Below are 20,871 nucleotides of genomic sequence, written 5' to 3' on the forward strand. Positions count from 1 at the left end.
GTAAGGATGCTTTTATAAGGGTGAGCTTACGCAAAAAACGCACAAAAAAAAAAAATCTGTATTCACCTTTTAGAAAATTTGGTTGTTTTTGAAAATTTGGTTGTTTTCGTGGCATTGATTACAAAAATATTGTCCCAGTACGATATCATTTTGGGAAAATTCAGCTCCCGAAGTCAGATTCACTTAGCATTATGAATAGTGTCTAAAAAAAAAAAACAATACTAAATAAAAAATGAACACCGTACAAAAGATACAGGAAATCTGCCATTTTGATTTAAAGCGGCCATTTTAGGGTGATTTTGTTAGATGGACGACATTAAATCACATTTAATCTTTGTGTGTGGGTGGAGCTTGGTTGCCAAGTTTGATGACTTGAACTCTAAAGTTGTGAGCAATGATGAACCGACCCTAGCATTGGATGGAGGAATGGGGTGGGAATACGAGTTTGAAGGAAATTAGAGCAACGGTAGTTGACCATGTTTTATGTTAATATTTATTTATATCTATTTTTTTGCCAACGTGTACTCTGCCATGTGTATGCCACTATATTCTGCCATGTTATAGATTGAAGTGTATTTTTTAAATTAGGTGTTAGCAGTTCAAGAGTGACCTGTTGACGATCAATGGTTTTAATTTGTATACCACCTGGCTTTGACCATTCTCAGATCATTTGTATGCACGTGTACGTTTGCTTTCAATCAACACTTTCTTTGATGATGTTGTACCCTTCCTATATTAAGATGTTACACGGGTGCCCCGATCCGACAGATCCAATTTTTGCATTGCTGTCAGCACCCAAACTACTTAGCATTCTAAGAATGTATGAGGGCTAAGACAAAACAGATGCGGTATTATATGCCCTGTCATAAACCCCACTCTCAATGCCGGGTCACAAGAGTTAAGTATTCTGTTTGAGAGAGATGCCAAATGTTATAGTCTTAGTTTTGTTGGACTATAACATAATTGGTTTATTCATTTGAATTAACATACATTTGTTTTGCTAATTAAATTGCCAAGGAGGCCGTATTAGTGTCTGTGCCATCAACATGGCTGCATGTAATCACTCCGTTTCGAGGTACGGACATGTGCGCGTAACATGTACTTCTGACAGACCCATGATACATCATTGCTTTACATTTATTATTCTCGACATTCTCTTTAAACTACTTTGGTCGTTTCACAAAGCCCGTCTGGAAAATATTTGCACTGTGGCCTTGTGGAGTGATTGATGCACCCGGGGAGGTACCAGCTTATTGTTATGGCTTCGCGTTTATGTGCAGGGCTTGTGTCTGTTAACCTAACCTTCTGTGATATGGAAGTATTCACTGGAGGGGATGTTTATTGATTTCATCTTTTCTTGATTAGTATGCATGCAGATCATTTAGACCAGTGGTTCTCAAATGGGCTTTCAAAATATATTTAAAAGGTATATGGAAATATTAAAAAAAAAATATATATATATATGTTTATAAAAGGAATTTTATATTGAGTTGGCAAAAAAAAAAAGCATTTCCCCCATACCAGAATGGTTTGACCCAACTTGTCATATGGAAGTATTCATTGGAGGGGATGTTTATTGATTTCATCTTTTCTTGATTAGTATGCATGCAGATCATTTAGACCAGTGGTTCTCAAATGGGCTTTCAAAATATATTTAAAAGGTATATGGAAATATTTAAAAAAAAAATATATATATATGTTTATAAAAGGAATTTTATATTGAGTTGGCAAAAAAAAAAGCATTTCCCCCATACCAGATTGGTTTGACCCAACTTGTCATATGCCACCTATTAATCATTTGAAAACTTTATTTAAAATTCTGTTAATTATTTATTTTTGAGAACAGAGTTTTACTATGATGCCAAAAGATGACACTTTATGTTGACAATAATCTGTAAGTGCACAAATCTTTATTTATAATTAAATTGTTTCTTTTTTTTTTTGTGTTATATTGTTTTTTCCCCAAACTAAACCACAGAGACCGCATCAATACAAATAGAGTTCCAAAGTTTAATAATAAATCCTACAATGATGGCACAGCGCGTGTTTTTATTTCTATTTTCTTTGCGCTGGTTAGGATGTACTTTACTGAAAAATATTTCTCAGGCAATACATCACTTGAAGCTTCATTTTTCCATCACTAGTAAGTCTTCACTGCACTTCTTCTAATAAAACTGCAGCTATGGCAAAGTCCAAACTAATCCCATTGAGGGTGTTCCTTGCTTATCACAATTCATATTTTTAAATTATGTATAAACTATTGGTCATTCCACATATGAGGGTGTTATTTAAAAAAAATAAATAAATACAATCTAAAGTGTTGAAAATGTCATACTCTTTTGAGCATGCAATGTTAATGGTTGAGCCAACATGTTGTTTTTGGAGTCTCCTGAAAAGTGGCTATTTTGGAAGTACAAGATTTCAGCCCAACGCCAGCGTTATAGAAATAACGTAGTCACAACAATTTGGCTTCCATGCAAGGCTATGGAAATGCATTCCAAAAAGAAAAGAAAAACGATGCACTTGGTCCCACCCCTATTATGCAAACTAATTTACTCCTCATCTCACTTCGTATGCTAATGCTAAGCAGAGGCGAGAACTTGCTCGGAAAGTTATACTTTTCCATTGTTCCCTGATCCCCAAGCTTCTCGTAACCGTGATTTCTTCCTCTAATCTCGCATCTTTAATCTTACTTCCTTGCGTTTAGTGTTCTCTCTCTCCCTTTACCCCACCACTTTTACTTCCTTTCCAGAATACTTTCTGCACGCGCCCCGGCAAGGCGTCCCCCGCGAGAATGAGGCAGAGACGGGGAAGGGAGAGCGGCCGACTCACAAGAGCAGACCTCATAAAACTCTCTGTCACTTTGACTAATTTGTTAGTCTTATCGCTCTGTGTCCAATCGTCACCCCTCCGCTACAGAGGGAGGGAGGGAGGGAGATAGGGAGGCAAAAATGGGGCAGTAAAGGTAATATAGCAGCCTGGCCATTGGGTGCGTAGACCTCCATGGCAATCCATCTCCGGTCCAAGAAAGAAAAGAGGCTTTATGGAGCAGAGGATAACATGACGGCTCAATTTCTCATTCGCTTTCTTTCTCAGGGGCCCCCACCCTCCCACCTCAAGTCCAACCAAAATTAAGCTAAGATAGGAGCTTTATGAGTGCGGGCTAGCCCCATGGTCTCACAAACTGAATTGGAAGGGATGACAGTGCCAAAGTGGGTGGAGCCTCTCACAGGGCCAACACAGATAGAGAAAGATAAATAAATGTCAACGGTCCTGCCTGGCGGGCAATTACGGCGATTGAGAGGGAGATTACCGAGACTAAACCAAAAGAAAAAAAAAAACAAGACGTGCTGCATCGCACGAGGGAATAGCGCGAGCTGGATGTGACATTTGTCACGGCATGTTGTAATATGACCTTAAAGTAAAAGTTTGAAAGTAATGTGGATGCAACACTAGCTTGTTTGAGGGGAGAATCTGTGTTCTTGCCATGACAAGCACGAATCACCCGCAACTTTGCCGACTGGCGAACTCTACCCCTACACCGTGGATGTGACCCCACCCAGTGTACATACAAGTGTGTGTGTGTGTGTGTGTGTGTGTGTGTGTGTGTGTGTGTGTGTGTGTGGTGCATTAAAGTTGGGAGCAGGTGAGATGGAGCAGTGGCCAAACGCTCTTCATATACGGCTCTGTTGAGACTAGATCAACAGCACCTCTGCTGGTTGTAGCCAAGAACTGCACTCATTTTTCATGACTAATCAACAATCATTTTCACACAATCAAAAAAAAAACACATTATTTCCGTCCGAATATGGAGCAAGTGGATCCATTGACTTCTGATCATATCTTGAACAATTACAAATTGACCACTATCCATTTAACTAACTTCCATGCAGCCAGTGTCAATTGGACTCCCATTCTATGTGCTCGTCACAATCGCCCTGGCCAATCCAGGCTTGACGACAACTTGGATAACGAGGATAAGCAGAAAATTGGATGGATGAACTTGAATTGTCACGTTTCCTTTCTGCGACTTTCGAGTGCGGATGACTTCTCCGATAGAGCCCGTCTCAAACAGCATTAAATAGCAGAAGGGGTTCGAAGCTAAGAATAGGCCAAATTTCTCCGCCGTCCACCCTTATGCCAAGCTGTCAGACCCCCATTCCCTCTCCCTGCGACTCCACACTAAGCCTTGCTCGTGTGTTTCCCATCACTTGGATTCTAACCCCGTCTGCTCCAACAAACTCCGCCGACTGAAACTCTCCCGACTTCCTGGCCTGGCGGGGAGGCGGCGGTGAACACACGCTCCAATTTGAGAGAGAGCGACGTTCCCGCTGCGCTGGCCCTGTTTCTTCTTTCACGCCGGAATGAGGGGCAGGGTGTCCTGATGTGTGAGTGATGGGTGATGGAAGGTGTAATTTGGGCCGGTACAGCGAGGCCTCTGCTCGATCTAGGAGCTTACCTGTCAGGGAAATAGTCCCTGGGGGAGATAATTGTATTTTAAACCAGGTTGGATTTTTAACAACTACATCATCTGAATGGATCCTGAAAGCCTTTTTGAGGAGTACGACACATTTACCCAAGATTTTTTTTTATGCTAATTCAGAGTAGTTTTCTCTCATTGTCATCAAGAAGAGAAGGACTTGACCTGGATCTGCCTCCAAGCTACATTTTTTAAAATGTTGCCATAACCTTTTTTAAGCAAGAGTTCTGAATCAACACTAAAAGCAAATACAGTTCCCTGGCCACAGTTAGAGAGAAATAGAATTTTGGAATGGATATATTTTTAGCTGAAAATTACAAGAACATTTGTAAAAGATTAAGCAGTTCTAGAAACATAGACACTTGATGAGAATGAGTATGTAAACGTAATAGGAAGGAAATGAACTGAAATGTCAACATCGATCCATCCATAAGAATTTTGGAGAAAAGTGAAGGATTTAGTGTGCTTTATGGTCCAAAAATATTGTAAATAATAAAAAAAAAAACACCATCATGCTTGCTAAAAACTTGTTTTGTTTTTTCCTGTTTTCTGAAAATGTTCAAAAATGCCTTTGGCAACTATGCCAACTATGCTGTTAGACTAACCAAATACAAATTCACTTTAACGCTTGATTTGGCCAGAGTATATTACAATTTCTGGAAATCATCACCGTAACCAGCATTTATCAATAAAACACAAACGCAGTATTTTGCCTTCACAAAGGGGGAATTCTCCATCTTATCAAGTGCCACGGGCTCTTTGTGGGCTCTTTAAGAAAAATCAGTCATCATTAAACACTTTTAATGAGCATTGAAGGCTGTAAATGGCACAAGCAGCTCCCAATGAAAATACAGACGAGTGGCAGAAATCAGAAGATGGATCAAACAGATGACGGCTTGTCGAGGTGGAAATATGTGATAACCTTCAAAAAGAAAAAGGAAAAAAATCATTTTTATGATAAAATTAGGTTTGTTTGTGTCCTCCATCAAGTAGGTTTTGTTTCCTCTTCAGCTTGTTTGCCAGTCTGGCAGTTGGATTGCACTGAAGCGACCACCGTGGTTTTCAATTTTCAGTGGACATAGACACAAAATAGAGGTTTATTGGAAATTTCAGTGCTCAGCGGTAGTGCGCTGCGGCAGTATTTGTTTTGCTAGCCGTTGCCGATCAGGCCCAACAGGACAGGATAACCAAGCAAATCTTTTGCTAGCTGCCTATTTCTGAAAAGGTTTTTGTCTGTGCGCAAACACTATTTTAAATTACTCGGGCCACGACTTGCCACCTTTTGGCAGGGTGAAGATACGCCATTTTCAGGCAACAGTCAGATTTCTGAAACATTCTCATGTCAAAGCCAAAAGCTAAGCACAGCTACATTGAATTTTGTTGGATGCACTGATTGGTGTTAGCTAAGTGCATTAGCTTCTGGTAACTGGATTTCATTGATTCATTGGTGAAGTTGATATGGTGGTGAGTAGGTTATTTGTGTTTTGGTGTTGTGTCCGCTGCATGCACCACATAGATCAACTACACTAATTGACAAGTTGAATTCACAAGGGGATAATTACAATTCTTGCTGTCTTTGTGGTGGTGGTTGGTGTGCACTTTGAACCTAGTCACCTCATCAACATTGTAGCAAAATCTGTATTGGCCATTGGCCCAGCAGTACATGGGAAGTGTATGTGTGTGTGTGTGTGTGTGTGTGAATGTGAATAATTTCAGCAGGACAAACATTTTATTGTGTTAAGTGTGACATAATTCTTTATCATTAGGTTATTAAAAAAAAAAAATAATAATCACATGTCACAGACATGTTATTAAGGCGCTGTTTTACAAAATGTGTCTTCTTGGTAGGATCATTTTTTATTTTTTTTATACTGCTCATTTCAAGGTTTTAATGAATGTCTTTATAGTAGTCTTTATTATTCTCAAGCTGCTGCCAGAAAGTGTAATTTACGTCTTTGAAAACTGCATTTTTGGAATGAGTAATTATGCAGTTCAGACTAATACATTTTCATATGGTTAATCAATTGATCAGCCAGGCTCCTTATTATTGATGACTTAAAGCATGTGAATTGATGAATAAATCATATAGAGGCTCATTATCTGCCATTGGCACCATATCGAGACTTTTTCTTCACTTTCTGTCCCGGGCGACGTTTTTCCTCATGGAGGAGTTTTATATTTGTCATGTCTTGTCTGTTTAAAAGATGAGTAATGTGAATGGCAGAGAAGATCTATCATGGCTCCTTTAGATAAATATAACAGTTCACAAAAAGAGACGGTTTGGGGTATGCTTGAAGAAGAATCACAGGTGTGTTGATATCCCCAGAATACAGACGCTCCCCACCTTACCAACGAGTTACGTTCCGGACGATCGTTCGTAAGGTGAATTTGTTCGTAAGTTGCTTCAGTGCTATATTTTGTATTATAATTTATGTTTAAAGCCTATATAAGTATATTGAAGGTTTATATAAGTATGTTTAAGGCTTGTACAAGTAACCTGCATTGGTTTGTACTGAAAAAAACTTTTAATAAAATGGAGAGAATACGTACAGTATTGTACTGTACTGCGTATGTTAGAGAGAGAGAGCGAGACACACACACAGTATGTACATGTACGTAATAAGATAAATAAAATGAAGTTTAACTTACTTTTGGAAGATGTACTCGATGCTTAAGGAGATGATGGAGGAGGAGGAAGAGGAGGATTTTATATCATGAGAGATTCTTCGTCGTCGCTGGAATCGGCTTCAAAAGTTATTTCCTCCTTCATGGGGACCGGCGTTTCTTCCTCCTCCTCCTCGCCACGTTGCTCAGCCTAGCTCTCACAGCGCCAATCGTCGGTATTAGCGGCGGAAAGAAGCACTACGCGCAATACAAAATCTAACTTACAGCATCTCTTTCCGAGCATTTTTCGACATACTGTACGCGCAGACATGTTCGTATGTACCGTTGTTCGTAACTCGAATGTTCGTAAGTAGGGGAGCGTCTGTACATTAGTGGAAAAAATCATCTTAATTGATTACTTAACATTAATTGAGAGCTAATCTAGGTGACACAATTTTGGTATAATTTTTATTTAACTAATGTGTGTACATTTTATATAAATTGTGATTTAAGTGCAGTTTTTTTCTTATATTTAAGCACTGTGTTTATATTGAAACCATGCAAAATGTTAAAATGGCCTACAATAATGTTACTATAAATCTTGAATAAAATGACATTCACATTTTAGGAATTAAACATCTACCTTGTTTTTGATAAATATGTAGACTTACAATGCTATTGTATTTTAATGTTATTGGGGTCATTGGGGATACTTGGGGAGAAGTTTGAGACTGTATTACCCACTGTGCTTGGGCATTACATTTTTCATGTTTTCGGACTGTCGGGCAAAATGAAAAAAAAAAATGTTGTTGACTTTTGAGTATCCCTTTAGACAAAGCATGGTCAAGCGTGGTCAAAGGCCAGCACTGACCTTGTCTTGCTTCCTCTCTGCTGCACTTGTTATCAATCAGACACACTAAGATTGAGGCATGTGCACACAAACACACGCACAGGCACACACAGAGAAGTCCTTCTGTGGAACAATGCGAGCACGCTCCACTCTTCCACACTATTGCTTTTCCAACCCTCCATGTCTTAAACACACTTTTATTCATCATAAAATAATGAAAAATATAGATTCAATGCCGCAGAGTGGGGGGGGAAAAAAAAGAAAAAGTGAATGTATAGACATAAAGCAAATAGAGCATGAAGGAGGGGAAATGTAGACGGAGATGGGGAGGGTTGTATGTAAAAAAAAAAATATTGGAAAAATGGTAGAGATGAGGAGAAAGATGGACTCTTTAAGTGCGCCTGCGTAGGCGCAGAGCTGTGAGTTCCCAGGCAGGACAGCATGAGCTGCCTATTTGTCAGCATTGATCAAGCCATTAAGGGGCTGTGGAGGGAAGCATATTGGTTTTGGAGGCCAAAAGGGCACTGAGAGACAAATATAAAGCAAGACATGGACGGGTGAGGGGGTGGGAGCGGTGGGGGACTTCTATCCCCCGCAGCCAGACGTCTGCCAGATGAATAAGCTGGACGTCTTTCTTCCGGATGTTGATGCAGCTTATTTCGTACAGACCCGACGGGAGAACGTTAGAAATCGTTTTACTGAGGCTGGATTTACACTGCTAAGTGCTTGAGTCTGATTTAGTGTCGATATCTGATTTTTGTAATACCCCTTTCTGTCTTCCTGTGTTCCTGGAATGTGTGAAAGGGACTGAGATGCAATGCGTGGACGAAAGCCACATGCAAATTTACTGCCTTCAGAGACAACGGCGACTGTGTGAAAGGTAATAGCGCAAAGCTGGGACCAGGGGTCGAATTGTTGGCCAGGGCTGATGAGGCTAGGTGTATTTTCGTCATCATGGGCTTTTATCTTTCACAGCTGTTTGAAATGTATCAATTTGGGCTGTCACAAGTAGTGATGGGACGATGATACCTCAAGGAGTGTATTGACACATTAGACAAACTGTATTGACACTGTGTTGGTCACTCAATAGTGACCTCTGCTGTAGATCTAAAATCATTGCAGATAAACAAAATGAAAATAAGATGGCAAAACGTGCATGCTGTAAACCTTAATATTAGCTTATGAATTTATATTTATAAAATAAATTTTATTTATTCACTTGCTAGTCTTTTACTTAAAATATGATCTCATCTTTGTATAATTTCAGTTGGTCCATTTGCTTGCTGAGTTAAGTTGTTTATTAGATGCTCATATGAGTTGGCTTGTAAAATATAGCAAATTTATATGTAATAAAATAAATAATAAAAGTTAAAATGTTTAACTTCTGTATGGGATTTTGTTAAAAGTTTTAAACCATATGTAATAACACACTAAAAACAGATTCTGTCATACATTTTTATTGAGAAATAAAAGTTTTTGAAGTGTGATTGCTCCAAGGCGAGTAGTCACATTTAATTAAAAAAAATAACGGTAAACAATGCCCAAAGTAGGGAAAGATTTACCTTATGTGGCGTCAAAAGATCAAAATGATTCCAGACTTGTGAACATTTTCTACAACGATCCATGAGTGGAAACAAACAAAAATCCAACAGGCACAGGTAAATTTACAGCAACAGCAAACAGTTTCATCTCCATCCAACAAACACGCAACGTGTTGATACAGTTTGTCTACCTATAAATACAATTTGGCGCGGCACAACCAAACGACACACTTCCTGTTTCGGTCACGTGATTCTTTCTTAAAGCGATACACGCGCCGATACGGGGTTTCACACTTGGCACAGTGCTTTTTATTTTATTTTTTTTATTTTTATTTTTTATTTTTTTGGGAGATCTCAGTATTGATCATTTGACATGTCATCATCATTGTTCTCCCTTTTTTTTATTTATTTTTTTATTTCTTTATTTATTTTTGGTATGTGTATGCGTGCGTGTGTGTGTGCGTGCGTGCGTGCGTGCGTGCGTGCGTGAGAAAGAAAAAAAAAATAAGAATTCCCATACCGTTCACCTAAACCGAACACTTCAAAATCCAGCCAGAGTCGTGGGGCCGCCAGGAGACCCTCGGCACAGTGCTGGCGCGCCAGTGTTGTTCGTCCCATCACTAGTCACAAGCAAATAAAGCGATTATTCCATAGAGTAATCTTGGTTTCCAGGCTACCACTTTAAGCATGAACATGAAAGGGAGGTTTGAATGTAAAAGTGAAAAAAAAAACATAAAACCATATGTGTGTCTCTTTTCAGTCAAAATTAATTTTTTAGGTTGTGTGCGCGAAAGTCAGAGTGTGTAACGCGCGGTGGCTGATCGGTCATGGACGGCGCAGCGGGACAGCAAAAAAAAAAAAAAATGGGAGAGCAACAAAAAGACTGGAAGTCCACAGATTAACTTTATTAAAAAGAAACAAAAAACAGTGGGCTTGGCGCCATCATGCGTTACAATAGTCGTACGCTTCCAAGATATCAAAAACATTGACCGCCAAAACGAAAAAGTGTTGCACATGCGCACAAAAACAAAAGAGGCGCCGCGCCCCCACACTGTGGATTGTTATAAGTGCACCAATTCCGACCCGATCTGTTTACACTGCAGCAACACTGGCAAAATATATGATTATTTAGGATATCTGACGTGACGTTTTTTTGCCTTTGTTACACTACTCTAGCCGATATCAGACTTTGGGCACATGAGAGAATAAAAACCGGAATTGTGTCACGTGAGCCATGTAGCGTAAATCCATCTATAGTCAGCACAGCAACACTAAAATCCGTATTATCCAGCTTGCCCGGGTAGACCAAATGTGACTTGTCTTCATTTTGTGTGCGCAAGGGTTGTGGTTGGTGGATGCTTGGCCCAAGGGGGAGGAAGGCTGCCTCTTCGCCCAGCCTCTGATGAATTCATATAATTAACTCAGCCTTGATCTGTTGGCTAATCCTGCACTTCGTAATAAGGGATTAAAATGTCACCTAAACCACCTGCTGTTATTGAGCCCCAAGACTTTTTGTGCTACTGTGAGAGAAGATGCAATGGAGGGGGACAGATTGAATTGAAAAAAAAAAAAGTGTAAATTTGTTTGCGAGTAACATTCTCCGCAAGGGGACTATATTAGGGGATTTATCTGCTGTCAAAAGCAAATGCGTGCGTGCTTGCAAATGACTCAATAGTTGGCCCAGAAGTTGCAGCAGCAGACTTGCTCTGAAAAGTCCTGGTCAGAGTCAGTGAAAAGGGACAGAAAAGTAGGACATGCTAGAAGGTGTGGGAGTTTACAGAATCTTTCTTGCTCACTCTCGCTACGACCTCCTTGGACCTAGCCGAGGGAGACCAGTACGACGGGCCAGCTCGCTTTGTCTGCCTGCCGGATACCTCCACTGTGTTGCCTAGCAACCCCAAGTGTACTTTTGGTACGACTAATGATTCTTGTTGCAGGGCGGCGGGGCTCAAGGCCACTAATGAAGCTTTTTGCCCGATTGTTGCCATTTAAAAGTCCTGGAAGCTGACTTATCACCAAGTGGAGAGATCTTAGAGATTTCAGGCTCTCTTTAACCTCTTATAACCAGACAAACTATGACACATTCAGGGTTAAAGCAAGTACACTACATTTAACACTTACAGTGTTACAACTGACCTACATTAGTATTGATGCATGGCGGTTGCAGACAACAACCTTTATCCAAGACATAAACAGAAACATTGCTAGGTAACATTCAGGCATAAATAGTGTAGAATAACGCTTCTGTGTCTCAGCATGGCTGCATGTGTTTGTTTCTTTTGTTTTACTTCAAAATAGTGCAGCCTCTGTACTCCGAGTAAGACTCGTTAACAAAGAACATGGATGGACTATTTACTGTACAGACGCTCCCCAACTTACGAACGAGTTACGTTCCGAGCGATCATTCGTAAGGTGAATTTGTTCGTAAATTGCTTCAGTGCTATATTTTGTATTATAATTTATGTTTAAAGAGAATACGTACAGTACTGTACTACGTATGTTAGAGAGAGAGAGCGAGAGACACATACAGTATGTACATGTACGTGATAAGATAAATAAAATGAAGTTTAACTTACTTTTGGAAGATGTACTCGATGCTTAAGGATTTGATGGAGGAGGAAGAGGAGGATTTTATATCATGAGAGGTTCTTCGTCGTCGCTGGAATGGGCTTCAAAAGTTACTTCCTCCTCCGTAACTTCAATGTAGGAAGAAGTTGAGGGTCGAGGAGAAGAAGATGAGGGTTGATGAGTATCTTCCTTGGAGGATTTACTAGAAACTGGCCGAAAGAAGCGATCTAACGACGATTTCACAGTTTTCTTCTTTTTTCATCATAAATGATGCGGTAGCACTGTATGGCATCATTCAATTGATTTGCAACCTTTGTGCAACGTTCAATATTTGGGTCTTGCTGCTCGAAGAGTGCGATGGCTTTATCTATGAGCGACAGGCGTTTCTTCTTCTTCCTCCTCCTCGACACGTTGCTGAGCCTCCAATGCTGGGTGAGCTCTCACAGCGCCAAGCGTCGGTATTAGCGGCGGAAAGAAGCACTACAGTACTTGGAAAAGGGTGCGCAATACAAAATCTAACTTACAGCATCTCTTTCCGAACATTTTTTGACATGCGCGCAGACATGTTCGTATGTACCGTTGTTCGTAACTCGAATGTTCGTAAGTAGGGGAGCGTCTGTATATCCGTCATTGACTTTATGACACGAAGCCTCGTAAAAATACACTGACTGAGATGGCCCGTCTGTACTGACCCGGATCGACGGATGTAAACCTGCTTCCGTCGGTGCTCAGTCCGTGTATTTTTGCCAAAAATCGGGAAGCGCCCACTGAAAGGTGGGCATACTGCCTCTGTAGTAGGAAACTGAAAACCACTCCGCATTGAACGCATCAGTCAGATCTAGACACTCTAACAAACAACAACGATGGAGGAGAATGTACTGTACTTTCTTAGTGGGATGACAGATTTTATTTGAGGTGAGCAAGAAAAGGGAATGCTGAACAAAAGTTTACATTGTGGAAAATAAGACTGCAGTGTCCAAACCTAAAGCACAGCAACAGGCTAAGCTTTAATTAAGTTTGTCATTGGAAACATGTATAGCTGTTTATAAGCGCCTTCACGCCTTCATCTATGCGTCATGTCCATCCCTTTTGTTCCAGTGTGGCAGCATATTGTCAGCCGAGTACATTGTGTCCCCCGGGTGTCGCCGTGTATCTGAGTCTATGCCCACCAAATTCAGCGCTATATTTAGCTCTACGGTCTCGGCTCATGTCAACCACTGTCAAGTGCTGCGCTGCCTTGGGGCTCGACACCCACCGTGCTGCCCGAGCTGAGTGATCCGAGCGGGCAGCGCCTTGTGCCGTTCACATGTAGTCGGCTAGACGGGCCCACACGTGACAAAATCACCAAAATATGACATGTGACCCGGATAAGCAAGGGGCTGCAAGAAAAACTCCAGCTGAGGGAGGGACAAGCAGACCTTAAGTGCGTTTCTGCTACCATATCCCAACTCTTGGGAGTGAGTCAAGATGAAACGGCAGACATGAGCACAAGAAGAAATGGGAGGGTGTTTTTAATCTTTACACGGCCACATTTTCCTCACACGTCTTCAAATATTGCCTATTGATTCCTTATGGTTAACCTTGTACGAACTATCCTTTGGGGCTGGGGTGATTAAACTGGTGGGATATTGGCGGCGATTCAGGGCAGAAAGGAGGAAGGGATAGTGGCAGGGAAAAGGAAGGATTGCTGAGGGTCAGGGACAGGCTGGTGACTGGGAGTTTGGAGGTGTGAGAGGACAGGAAGAGTGAGGGCCAGGCCAGAAAAAAACTCTGCCTGGAGGTGCGGCTGTGGCTGATGTAACAGCATTAATCTCCAAGAGCCATCTGACACCGTCATTGAAAAGTGCGAACTCTGCTGAACTGTGAGGGGAATTCGGGCATCTCTGGAGGCGGCACCCTGCATTAATTAAACTCACTGCCTGGGATTTTTGTGTTTAGCTAACAAAGCACTCATTGCACACCGGGGGCTACCATTCACATCTTCAGTCTCTTGATGAATTAAGTTGCTCCCATTGTTACACACTAACCATTCCTTCTTCTTCTTCTTTTTTTTTTTTTTTTTTATCTCCAGATGAATCGGCCCATCCAGGTGAAGCCAGCAGACAGCGAAGGACGGGGAGGTAAATAACCTTAAAAAAATAAGCACACTGACACACACACAGAGTGGTACGACCACAATCCTTAATATTCTCCTCTCACTTGAGACACACTGGGAGTTAGCAGCGTGGTCTGTAATATAGGTCACTTGCTTCTATTGACTTCCCATCTGTGCCGGCAAAAAGGGGGGCTGTCGCGGTTCACAGTCACTGCGAGCGGGTCAAAGACAAGCGAGAGGAACACGACGGAAAGACAAAAGAGGATGCCGAGCAATAAGTAGACACTCTTGCTTGAGGCTTTGGGGAAAAGGCGTTCACGCATTGAGAAGCCAAACAAACTTGGACAAAGAAAGTAAGACTGAGGCAGACAATTCGAGGATGCTACCTTGAGTTGTATTATTGAATTGGAAGCAGAAAACAGGACAACCTTTAAATAAAATAGGAGGTTCTGTTGTGTACAAGGACAGGCCATTTTGGGGGAAATTATGCTATACATTAAGTACCAATTTCGGTAGTTTTTTCTATCATTGACTTTTTGACTTTATTACAATTATAAAAAAAAAAAAAAGTAAATTCAATGGAAACTGAGCTTGATTCTTGTGCTCTGTGAAGATGTATTCTTATGTCATTACGCAAACTCCAGTGGGCTCCTTTCGTAACTTCGAATTGTATGTTAGGCCCGTCGTACACAGAGGAGCAACTCATGAATACTATATATTATGGGTGTGCATCTTTCTACAAAAGTCAATTTGATACGGTTTTTGCTACGTAGTACGCGAAAACGATTCAAGGACAATTCAATTTAAAAATAGAATGATTCCTTTCGGTTCGACTTAATGTGGTACGGCTCATTTTGAAAGGGTATGAGGCAATTACTTTTTTGTTGTCATTTTGCATACCCTTGGATGAACTTATTAGTACTGTAAATGTGCAATTCCCTTCTAAAATAAAAGACAAATCCATAGGTACCAATATATATTAAAAGTGGAACGGTCTGGCTTTATTCCATACACTCGCAAACGATTTTCAGTTTCGAACTGTTTTTGGTTACACCCCTAATGTATATGCAGATGTTGCTTACCTTAAAATGTGTACGTGCCCTCAAAGTATGAATCATCACCCCACGAAAAATAATATATCAATTTTCGTCAATTAAGCGCAATGTCTGGCAGAGACTCTCACAATGGCACCGTGACCGCATCATTTCCGTGACTACCATCACAGGAGGTTAATGCATACGAAGTCAGTTAAACATGTGCACACTGGGTGGAATTGGCTCTAATTGAACCAATCAGCGTCTGCTTGAATTTCTGGGTGGTGATTCGGACGGGATCAGACTGAGCCACATTGGTGATTTATCCGCCCCAAGTGTGAATCAAATGGCTCATTCCCATTGGCACACGCACCCCCCAAAGCAGGTCTTATTTTTGTCATGGAGGCACTTTAATTAATGGACATCTAAAAACAGGCAAAGTCTGACCGACAAGGCTTGTGTGAGAGCCAATTGGCATTCTTACCAAGATAAATTAGATCTCAAGGCTTAAGAGGGGAGGATGGATGGATCCCAATATCAATTACTACCCCTCTTTCACCGAAAGGAAACGGAGACGAACAGGCAGCGTGAATGAAATACAGGCGGCTCTTAGGCTGGCACAGCCGCCACTCGTCTGTTAGATGAAGTTTCTATATGGGAGGACAGGCTTGGTAACAGAACGGATTGAAATAAGACCAAGCAGACAGGCCCCAGCAGAGATATTGAGCTTTAATGGCAACAGGAAGTCGGCCGCCAAGCAAGGGAAGTAAACCACAGTCACGGCTGACAATGAAATGAGATTTACTATGAAGCCGTGCGGTTAAAGGGAAATAGACAGCCCGGGCTGACTAAAAGAATAAGGAGGAAGCACAGAATTCATTTGTCGAAGGACCAGTCAGGTGTAATTACCAGTGGGAGCCACTAGATTGTCAACTGGGACATTTGCACCTTCGGTATGAAGTCGCTTTTATTCTTTCATTTGGTGGGTGCTGAAGACCCTCTTTTGTGAGGCTCTCCCTTGGAGACGTCAGACGCCTATCGGGATATGTTGGGAGGAGCAATAATGCCAAAGTGCAGAAAGCCAAAGCTTGGCTGCCACTACAGACAATCGATGTGTCCCAATCCAGGGATTGGACCCTCCCGAGGCTGCCAATGAAGACCATAACACCAAGGAAGGCAGTCCCAATTTGAAGACTCCTTCATATGCTGCCTTCTTTTACTTGATTTTACAACACTTTGAGTGCCGTTGTAACAATATATTTATATATATTTAATGGCATATATATATATATATATATATATATATATATATAGCCACTGAGCACCATGTCTAAGGTTGAGAGTTGCCTCACCAGGAAACCTGAAGACTACCGTATCATCTGATTTACCAAGGCTTGATTTTAAACACTAACAATGCAAGTCTTTCATTTACTTTGATACTAAGGTCAACCACAGTGACCATGTAAATGCAGACAAACTTTATTTTAAGCAAAATGACGACACACTGTAGGCATTGGGTTTATAACTCATCATTATGTATGACTGGGATCCTTGGAAGTTTTGTTCTATTTCTGTTACGTGAGAAATGCTAACATATAACCATCTAGTATCATGAGATAGGAGTAAGATTAAAGGCATGACGCAACCAGGAAGTTTTCCCAGTATTAGCCCATATGATTGTAATGGCAATTTACCAGAGCACACTGTTGAACAATCATTCAAGACTCCATGTAAACAACTTTCTCTGTAATTGTAAAATGTAGTAAGTATAGAAAACATTGGCCAGTAAACCAGATAAGATGGCTCATCCAAAGGATGCCACCACTGAAATTGTTCAATACGAATGCCTCATCTTTGATTTTTGTCCATGGATTATTGAGATGGAAAGACGTATGGAAGCACAGCTTCCCATCTTCTCATCTTTGTTTCAATTTTCTCTTCCTTTGCTCAAATTCTGTCTGAGATTAACAAGTGAAGAATGGAACCTCTACTCACTCACTCTGTTGGCAGTCCAAGGATGGACAAGCTATACATCTCCATTCAAAAACCTCGATAATTTGCCACATGCCAAGATGGGGCAAGAATCAGAAAATGCCAAATCCTCTTTACACTCTCGGCCTCTCTCTCTCTCTGTCTGTCTGTCTCTCTGTCTCTTTCTCTGTCTCTCTCTCTCTCGCTATTGGCTTTCTTCTTACGCCATTTCATTGGTACGCCGATGCGAGGAGAAAGATGAAGCAAGCGATAGCGAGGCGTCCTGGGCCCGTGAAGGAATTTGAGAGATAGAAGGCGGAATGAGCAAAAGGGACAACGACAACAGGATGAAAAAGTTAACGGAGAGTGATAGAGGCAGCTGAGTGAATCTCAGTAGTAAATCATCTGAGAGCTGCCCCCATTCCCTATCGCCGCCTTGCCTTGCCCAGGAATCTTCTCCCCCTGACCTTGTCTGTGAAGAAAAGATGGGAGCCAGATTATCTATGATTGGAGATGGCCATTATCTAAACAGAATCTCTGAACCAGGGGTCCTACTTCGCTTGCCACTACTGTCAGTGATGAGGAGACTTAAGATGGATCAGCCGGCAACAGCGTCTACTTTCGTTGATAAAGGTTCTGAAATGTCCATCAATATGGACTTTTTCTCAGTGTGCCGCTTTGCCTGCTATTGTCCTGCCTATGGGCCTAAGGTACTGAAGTGGTTCGCATACTGTGCAGCCCACTGAGTGTGCCGTTTCCAATCGCTATGTGATTGACTGGTGATCAATTCAAAGTTGTCATCAACTTGACAAGGCTGTTCTTTTTATTGACACGTTTCCACGATTGAAACGGTTTACTGCCAGATACTATGAGGTGCTACTTCTAGCACCCGGTCATCTGGGCTCCAGACATGCCAAGCCAATACGATATGGTCGATGCAGACCTGCTGCTGGTCTTTCATTGGTTGAGTATATTGAACAAACATTAAAAACTTTTGGCTTACCCAACTGCAGACCTTATCTTTGGAAGCTATAAGTATTTACCAACAGTCTCCATTTTGCTGATTTCTTGCAGCCCTTAACTCATTCACTCCCAGCCATTTTCACAGAAGCAACCCCCTTTGCTCCCAGCTGTTTTACTGGATTGTGACTGATTTTGCAAGGCCCACAGAATATAGTCTTCTATTGCTATAAAAACATGGAAACTACCAAAAGAAAGATTAGAGTTTCTTCATCAGGAAAAATGTATATTTCTATCTGTTTCTGTTTTGCAGCAATTAGCATCAGAATATAGCTAAGTTTCATCATTATTCACAAATATGTTTAAAACAGATTTTTGCAACATGGCTCTGGTTGATCTCTTATACTCTGCGGCCACCTGCTGGACATTTTTGTAATAAGTACAATTGCTTCAAGCATTCTCTTCAGTATTTAAAATATTATGCATTTATATGTTTTTGGGAGCAAATGAGTTAACCTCCTCTTTGATTAAATGTGTTTCTTTCCCGTATACAGTATTCTCCCATTCTTCCGTTTTCCAATTGATGCATTTGAAGTGTAAAACCAATTCCCAGTACTACGCAGTGAAAATGTAGCATAAGTCAGCTGGGAAAGCCTTCAGGCCTTACCGTAACCCCGAACAGGATAAGCGCAATAGAAAATGGATGGATGAATGTCCTCGTTGTTTATTAGCTCTCCCATCCTTTGGCTTTATTGGATGCTTATACAGTGCCAGGAGCATCACGGCGCCTGAATTCGATTCCCAGTGGTCCGGGTGTGAGCCTTTTTAATATCTCTTCGCCTTTTGTCTGTCTAGCTGAAGGGGAGTGTCTGTGAACGGCTCACGTTTGTCCTTGCCAGCCAGTTCTTCAGAAGAATGACCCCAGTCGGGGCAGTCTGCAGATTGACAGGACCTTAAGATGTCGCGCAGTGTGCTGTCATAGCCCAGCCCAGCAGGCACGGGATAAGTGAGGGCCCGCTGGCTGGCACAGTCTGGCAGGCCACACGGGAGCGGCTGTCTGGAGGCACCTCATGCCGTCAGAGGACTGTGTTCCACTTTACATGCAAATGAAGCCAAAATATCCCTCTGTGCCCCGAAACTACCGCCTAGCAAACGCAACTGCGGTGGACAGTTCTGAGTATGGGCAGAACAAAGCAGGGATTGCAGGACATCAATTAAAGGTTTGTTAAACGTTAATTTATGGAGCTTTGAGCAATCGCCTTTGGACAAAACGGCAACAGGCAATTCTCTCAAAGGTTTCTCATTTTGCATGCAGACCAGGAAGTTTCAAGCACCCATCGATATACAAGAGTGTCATGTAGACTTGCAAGAGTAATGCATTTACATGTAGACAGCCTGTTGTTGCATCAGAACACTGACGTTTGAAATAGTTTTTTCTTTCGACCGACTATTTCCATCCTATTTTAAGTAGGATGTTACTCTCATTACGTTTATATGAAACCAATTAAATTCAATACTGCACTTGAACCAGACACTGAATAATGCCTTATGTGCACCAACTCAATGTAAGTTGGCAAAGAAACAGCATTCAACAAGAGGGATTCCAAACTCCATCAAGCGTTAATAATTATGAAAATGAAAAATAATGATTCCCTCCATTGGAAAAGTTTCATTTGGCTTTCTGTGTTTGGAGGCTGCTTTTCCCAGCTAACAACCTCATCGACTAGAACACCTCTAGAGAAATTTATCTGGAAGATTGCTCATTCAAGAAAGCAGCCATGGCAACCTTGCAGCACTGATTGTCCCTCACTCTCATCAGCATGAACCCCTTTTTTTCCTTTTTTTTTTTTTTTTAATTCTTTGTGACCTTACGATGGGCTGGATGGTGGTCAACATCGAATTTGTTTTAATTTAGAGGTAGTTTTTCCCATAGGAAATAAATAAATGAACTGGTTTTAATGGTTGTAATTACTTGGGTGGTGAATCTCTAAATTAAAACATTACTGACACAATACATATTATTATTATTATTTTTATTCATATTAATATTATTATTTGTTTTTATTTAGAGTCATAATTCAGATAATGGATGGGTGGATATTCCTGTCCTATTGGTCTTAGCAACTAGAACAGTTCTATGGTCATAATCAGTTTAATTGTTATTATTTATTTTCCATCATTTGCACCCTTTTGTGGAGGAATCAGACACATATGCACACACAAAAAAATCTCCCCCCAAAAAAGTCAAGAGAAAGAAGCCTTTGACGCTTACTCAGCCGAAGTCTCACGAGGCAGACCGAAGTCTCGTGGGATTTGCTCAAGTTTTGAGGTATGCCTCATGCGTGACGGCAATTCGTCTTAGAAGTTTTGTGAGAAACTATTTAGTCAGAACCATGCCTCCCATTTAAAAAAAAAAAATCTGACTCTGCCAAGGATGTTATCCAATACAGTAACTACTATTATGATGCTATTCAAAGTGTTATAGTGATGAAGCACACTGCTCTTATAGTGAAAAACAAGAAAGGAAAAAAATCCATAAATTGACACGCCTTAAAATACGCACCTGAATATAATTGCCTTTAAACAGTTTAAACAATAAATACAGACGCTCCCCACCTTACGAACGAGTTACGTTCCGGACGATCGTTCGTAAGGTGAATTTGTTCTTAAGTTGCTTCAGTGCTATATTTTGTATTATAATTTATGTTTAAAGCTTATATAAGTATATTGAAGGTTTATATAAGTATGTTTAAGGCTTGTACAAGTAA

The 20,871-nt window shown here is 41.0% G+C and overlaps 1 protein-coding gene across 12 annotated transcripts in view; it reads left to right on the forward strand.

The window, feature by feature from the left end:
• celf6 (CUGBP Elav-like family member 6) overlaps positions 1-20,871 on the forward strand; it is a 187,837-nt gene that overhangs the window by 103,401 nt on the left and 63,565 nt on the right. For all 12 annotated transcript variants that reach the window (XR_013293851.1, XR_013293852.1, XM_077563750.1 and 9 more), the window contains exon 3: positions 14,115-14,163. Coding sequence is in view for 10 of the 12 variants with exons in the window: in XM_077563750.1 (XP_077419876.1) it covers positions 14,115-14,163 (49 nt within the window). In the remaining 2 variants the exon portion in view is untranslated. The remainder of the gene's footprint in view (positions 1-14,114; positions 14,164-20,871) is intronic.

Source organism: Vanacampus margaritifer, chromosome 4 (assembly GCF_051991255.1).
Source record: "Vanacampus margaritifer isolate UIUO_Vmar chromosome 4, RoL_Vmar_1.0, whole genome shotgun sequence".
Taxonomy (NCBI): Eukaryota; Metazoa; Chordata; class Actinopteri; order Syngnathiformes; family Syngnathidae; genus Vanacampus; species Vanacampus margaritifer.